At 43.8% G+C, this 6721-nt stretch overlaps 1 protein-coding gene across 1 annotated transcript; it reads left to right on the top strand.

The window, feature by feature from the left end:
• Window positions 1-428: 428 nt before the first annotated feature.
• Window positions 429-6486, top strand: LOC115141389 (terminal nucleotidyltransferase 5A-like). Its single transcript, XM_029680189.2, has 2 exons — window positions 429-1818; window positions 2457-6486. The coding sequence occupies exons 1-2, from the start codon at window positions 1393-1395 to the stop codon at window positions 3234-3236; spliced, it is 1206 nt and encodes a 401-aa protein (XP_029536049.1). The 5' UTR covers window positions 429-1392; the 3' UTR covers window positions 3237-6486.
• The last annotated feature ends 235 nt before the right edge of the window (window positions 6487-6721 follow it).

Genomic DNA, 6721 nt, shown 5'->3' with positions numbered 1-6721 from the left:
TTTTTTAAGGATAGCCAGGCGCACACTCCAACACTCAGATATAATTGACAAACAAAGCATTTGTGTTTAGTGAGTCCGCCTAATCAGAGGCAGTAGGGATGACAAGGGATGTTCTCTTGATAAGTGTGTGAACTGGACCATTGTCCTGTCAAAATGTAACTAGTACTTTTGGGTGTCAGGGAAAAAGTACATTATTTTCTTTTGGAATGTAGTGAAGTAAAAGTTGGCAAAAATATAAATTGTAAAGTACAGATACCCCAAAAAAATACTTTAGTAGTACTTTAAATTAGTTTTACTTTAGTACTTTACACCACTGCTCACAATATGTTGTTGCTGGATATTTTTCAAATTACTCACAATCCTAACCAAATTGAACTTTTTCCTCTTTCCCATAGATGGCGGTATGGCAATGTCAACTCAAATGTAGGCTTTTGCTCCACAATTTTTGTATGGTCAATAAAATCCTGCAAGTCAAAATAACATTTCTTTATAATGAAAGCCTTACATCTCCTATAAATTACGACTTAAACTCAAAGGAGGGCACATTAGGTTATTATACTTTCAATGAACTGTGCCTGCATTTCATGTCCCTCTTTCCGTTTTTTAAGGGAAACGGAAGTTGGGTTAAATTTTGTATACCTGATAACTGGGGTTGTACATAGCATGTGACATTCCTAAAACTGTACCTGCCTTTCAGGGAGAAGCGACGCCCACAAGCCAAGCACAATGGATAGGTAACGGTTAACTTTGGAAAACAAAAGTAGCCAAACTAAGCCACCATTCTTTTCACGTGACAGGTTACATGGAAGGCTTTCAGAATTTATTGGAGACGAAAAGGGAATCAAATATTTAGAAGTTGCGCGTCACAATCGACGGGATTCCACAGAGGGCTGATCACTGCAGAACTTGCCAAGTGCGTATTCATGCAAATAAAAAAATCATAGGCGTGCCTTTGGCGATGGAGTCACAGCCCGAACTCAGTACTCCTAGTATACCAACAAGCTCCAAAGACGGTGATGCGCACAGCTCGGATGCACTGAGTGACAACCGACGAGGAAACGTTTCACGCTCTATAAAGAAAGGAAAAGGCAGAAGTGACGACTATCTTTGAGAGAAGATCTTATTTACTGTCCTCCCTCATCTCACGACAAAAGACACGGGAGTTAGCAGCTGGTCATTTCTTTACTGCGCACCGAGTAGCCTATTTCGCCTTGATTTTATTTATGTTACAGTATAATATAGAGGTACTGCACTCTGACTGAAGATACCGATGTGGATGAAGTTGACATTGCTCCTCAATAGCCTACTGTCACTGCGCGTAAAATCCACATTTGGATACGGACCTGTCTCTAAATAAATTTCATAGTCAATTGCCGTTTAATTTTCTCCACAATGTCTGAAGAACATAGTTGCACTGGTGCTAGTCCTATAACTGAGGTTGAAAAGAGCAATATCAGCGTTCTCGGCTGGGAACAAGTGCAGCGCCTTGATGCTATCCTGACAGAGACCATTCCTATCCACGGCCGTGGAAACTTCCCCACTTTGGAGATGAAACCCCGACAAATAGTGAAGGTGGTGCGTAGTCGAATGGAGGAGAGGAATATCCACGTCCGGGACGTGCGGTTAAACGGGTCTGCTGCAAGCCACGTTCTTCACGAGGATAGCGGACTGGGCTACAAGGACCTTGACCTAATCTTTTGCGCTGATATGAAAGGGGAAAGTGATTTTCAGATTGTGAAGGATATCGTTTTGGACTGTCTCCTGGACTTCTTACCTGACGGGGTGAATAAGCAGAAAATATCACCATTGACTTTAAAGGTAGGCTACATTTTCCAGTCAACAGTTATTGAAATAAATCAAATGGCTATTTAGAAATAAATTTCATTTATAAATATAGCTAATTGGGCTTTTACTCACCTTTGCCCAATTGCACATCATTGTGCATGTTATTTCAAAGTGCAATAAGACAAGTTTACTGATAGTATAATGTTGATTTTATCCAGTTAAGAGGATTGCAGTAAGCCCATTTAAAGCACATCCTGTTTCCTCGGCCACATACGTTCCATAGATAGGGCAGCCAATGTTTACCCCTAGGCTACAGAAATATTATGTAGGCTACAGAAACATGCAAAGAAAATATGTGCCAATGTAATTACATTTATACATCTTTATGTGGCGCTATAGAAGATGAACTGTTCCTGATTTAGTGCTTGTATCGGTTGAATTGGATTTAGATCAGGAGTAGGCTACAGTATTTATATCCATGACAGTTATGTGTTTATGATCATAGTGGCGCAAAAGAATTTATACAGTATGTATACAGTATTTTAAAAATCCACTCACAGTTATTCATTTGAACTGAGCAAAGGGCCTTTTATAAAGTACACATACAGTATTTCTATCCACTGGCCACTGGAGCTAAAGATGAATTTCCCCTGTGTGTTTCTGTCTGACAGGAAGCCTATGTGCAGAAGATGGTGAAGGTGTGCAATGATTCAGACCGCTGGAGCCTCATCTCACTCTCCAACAACAGAGGAAAGAACGTGGAGCTCAAGTTTGTCGACTCTCTGAGGCGGCAGTTTGAATTCAGCGTGGACTCCTTCCAGATCAAGCTGGACTCCTTGCTGCTGTTCTATGACTGCTCTGAGAACCCCATGGCCGAGACCTTCCACCCCACCATCGTGGGCGAGAGTGTGTTTGGGGACTTTGATGCTGCCCTCGACCACCTACGCCAGAAGGTGATCTGCACGCGCAACCCAGAGGAGATTCGGGGCGGCGGTCTGCTCAAGTACTGTCACCTGCTGGTAAGGGGCTTCCAAGCCGACTCCGAGACGGAGATGAAGTCCCTGCAGCGTTACATGTGCTCGCGCTTCTTCATCGACTTCTCGGATATCAGCGAGCAGCAGCGCAAGCTGGAGTCCTACCTGCAAAACCACTTTGTGGGCCTGGAGGACCGCAAGTACGACTACTTGATGACCCTGCATGGGGTGGTCAACGAGAGTACGGTGTGCCTGATGGGACATGAGAGGCGGCAGACCCTGGGGCTGATAGCCATGCTGGCGGTGCGCGTGCTGGCCGAGCAGAACGTCATTCCGAATGTGGCTAACGTCACCTGCTACTACCAGCCTGCCGCCTACGTGGCAGACGGTAACTTCAGTAACTACTACATAGCCCAGGTACAGCCCATGTTCCACTGCCAGCAGCATGCCTACTCCTCCTGGCTACCCTGCAACTGAGACAGCACAGGGAAAGGAAGGAAGGAAGGAAGGAAGGAAGGAGTGAGAGAGGGGGAGGGAGACTCACTGTAAAGTGTTTTTCAGATAATTGAATGAGAAAAAAGGTATCCCCATGACTCTCCAACCTGTATTGAATTTAATTTAGTCATGTTCTGTTAGAGAGTGATGGTGGGGGGGAGAAAATAACAGTTGGGTCTCAGCTCCTGTGAGGCCCATCTTAAATCAATGGCAGGACAGTTTACTGTGAAAATGCCACCCTGTCTGACACCTAACCCAAGCTTGGGGAAGTATGGGATGGGGTTTTGCCCAATACAACGCAAACAATGATGGACAAGAATGAAAGCAGCAGCAATACTTTCATTGACACTCACCTGGATTGACTGACTCTGTTGCAAACTGAAAAGGCCGTTAAATTGAGCGATAGACGGACAATAATGTGTGGCTGCATCTGTGTCCTGTGGTGTCCAGCTGCCTCCATGGCTGTGAGGAGGATGCAGGCCCCTTTGCTCTCTGGGGGGTGTGTGGCTTGCACCCTGACGCGTGCTGGGCAATGCCCCAGCAACACAGGGGTTACTAGAGCACCATAAAACTCCATTTCTGGTGCGACATCGTCACAAGCTTTGAGTGACAAAAACTACACCTTTAACTAGTAATGATTGATATGAACATGATGTGTTAACGAACCAAAGATTTTTCATTTATTGTTTTCAATACCCAAGTTTGGTGGGGAAGAAAAACAACGTACAATGCTATCTATATTTGTATATGTGAACACGTGTTTTAAGTGCCTAATGCCTATCAGTAGTATAGGTAGAGGAATAATGAGCAGCAGGCCATATCATTTTGTGAATAAATCCAGTTTGATTTTCGTCAGGCACACAAGACAATAGCACCCCAGTGGCTTGTGAATGTAACCGTGAAATCCTGGTACAGTCCGTGTTGATGTCATATCTTTGGGAAGAAAACAACATATCCCCTTGCAGTCATAGAGTATTAGTCGATGGGGGAGAGATGGGGCTTTTGCTGTACTTTGTACAAAGTAGTTTGACAGGTTGATGCATGACCTCGCGTGAACATTTGCGGATATTTGAAATATTCCAGCTCCAATTCACAATAGCAGTACCTTCCTCATAGGTGTGTTGAAGCCACAGAGACTAGAGCACTATTTTCCCGTTGCTCTCCCGTAGTCATTTTCAGACAAGCAAACTCCACAGGAATATTAGTTTGTGCCGTAGTGCATGTACAGAGATGGTTTAATATTGTTTTGTCGTTCATGTTGACTGTTTCAGTTACTGTATATTCAGTTTCACACGGTTTAAACTTTACTGTATTTTGTATAGGGGTGCTTATCTTTTAACTCGCCTTTTGTAGCACGTTCACAGCAGGCTGAGGGATTGACAAAACCTTTGTCGGAAAGAAATAGGTTGAAAAAATAAACACAGGAGGTAAAAGATGCAGAGCGGATGGAAAAGGCAGAGAGAGAGTCGGTGTGTGTGTTCCTGTGCTGCCTTCTCGGATGATACTTGCTGAGACACCCTAGCAGGGAATTACGCAGCTGCCGAAGAGGTTGAACTAAGCTGGGCTGCGTTTGTCGTGTGTGCGCTCGCTTTGGGTCGGCTGCATACCTACCAGACAATGTTGTGCCAAATGTTTATCTGCCGCTTGCCCAATGTTGAATGAGTGTTCTGCCTTTTGTCGATGGAGAGCGAGGTTGAGGATGTGTTGTTTTTATATTGAAGGACAGATATTGAGCTGTAAGGGGGGGGGGGAGACTTGTGAAGGACAGAGGAAAGCGTGAGAGGCAGGGAGCTGGGCTGAGGAGGTAGGTGCAGATGGTGAAGGGGTTTGTCTTGCTTTCACCACAGACAGACATGCACAGTGGTAATTACCTCTCTCTCTCCCATCTTTAAGAGGACCTAAGCAGAGCGAATAGGCAGGAGAGAGAGGGGGTCCTGGTACACACAACACAACTTTAGGGAGGTAGCCTGTTAAGCCGAGCACTATTTATTATCATTACCTGTGTGTGTCAGGGCCTCTTCTCTGTGGGACTAAACAGATATCCACGCATGCCTTATGAGCTTTGATAACATTCCCTGGGTTGGTGCACTGCCATGGTATTGCTGTAAATGACCTGTTAATTGAGGCTAGGTTAGGCGGTGGCTACATGATCTAGCTGCTATGCCGTAAGTTCCAAGCCCATGGAGAAATACTGTCTCATGCTAATTCAGTTTCTCTAATGCCATTTCTAAACATAGCATCTGAAACATGTTGATAGGAATTGATTTTTTGACATAAAGATGAAAATTATTGATGATTCATCACCAGTATTGTGGGTCTTGGGGTGAGAGACCGTGTTATTAAAAATAGCAACGTCGGTGTGCACTATACAAATCTAAAGTGTGTATCTTTAGAGAAGGACGAACGGTGTTCTCACTGTGGGTGGGATTCCTGGCTTCCCACTAGTGTACAAATGGGTCATGTCACAACTCTTTAGGACATTTTAAGGAAACTACTGTCTTTGTCTCCACTGATGAGATCCTGCTCTTGACTGCTCTCCTCTCCCCTCACTCCCATAATGTGTAAGCTGTAATGCAGCTCCCTTAGGGACAGAGTGAATGGACATCTAATGGAGTTCTACAGGGCGGAGGCACTCCATAGGGGATGTGAATCGGCTTAGGTGACCACTGTGTGACTGTAACCTGGGTGGTCAAGAGAACAGAGAGAAACGTACTCTCTACTCAAATCATTCTGTAGACTCCTTTATCTCTATTTGGCTATTTCACACGTTCTGGTCTAGCATTTTTTTTTTTTTTTTTTTTTTTGGACTGTACATTTGGATGATATTGTCTGGATCGTGCAGGCGGTGTGTGTTCTCATCTCTTCTCACTCTGTGAAATTGGCTCAGAACAGCTCAGCCAACACCAGTATACCATGTAGTTAGCAAGCAACACACAGGCTACTATGAGTTACTGCATTGTCTTGTATGCATTGTTTCAACTTTTCACCTCCTATCCATGCAGTCTTTTTCAATCAAACCTACAAAAAAAAGAAAAAGCCTGCCTCATATGTATTTTTTATGATTGTTATTTTTACAACTGTATCAGACACTACCATGTTGCAGCGCTTTGGAATCTGTAATCAGGTTGCAAAATATCATTTCTCAGCTTACATTTTTTTTGCAGATCTTGTAAATGTGTCTGTTTCGAAGATAAAGAATGTTTTCATCATTAAAGAAACAAACTGAAACCCACATTTTCATCTCAGTTTCTTGTTTGTAACGATGTTTGTAGAATCTGTGACTGAATTGTGTTGACGATGACACTCAACTGTCTGCTCTGATTGTTCCTGTCTAGCGTTAGGCTATATCCCCAAACCACCACCAATGCTCAATGTCCAGGCTTGGCCTCAATGGTCTGCCCATCAAGGCAACTGACTTCAGGCTTCTTTTTCATGAGAGGGCATATCTTTTAACTGATACTGGCGAT

Source organism: Oncorhynchus nerka, linkage group LG14 (genome assembly GCF_034236695.1).
Source record: "Oncorhynchus nerka isolate Pitt River linkage group LG14, Oner_Uvic_2.0, whole genome shotgun sequence".
Taxonomy (NCBI): domain Eukaryota; kingdom Metazoa; phylum Chordata; class Actinopteri; order Salmoniformes; family Salmonidae; genus Oncorhynchus; species Oncorhynchus nerka.
This window is presented reverse-complemented; position numbering and strand designations above follow the sequence as displayed.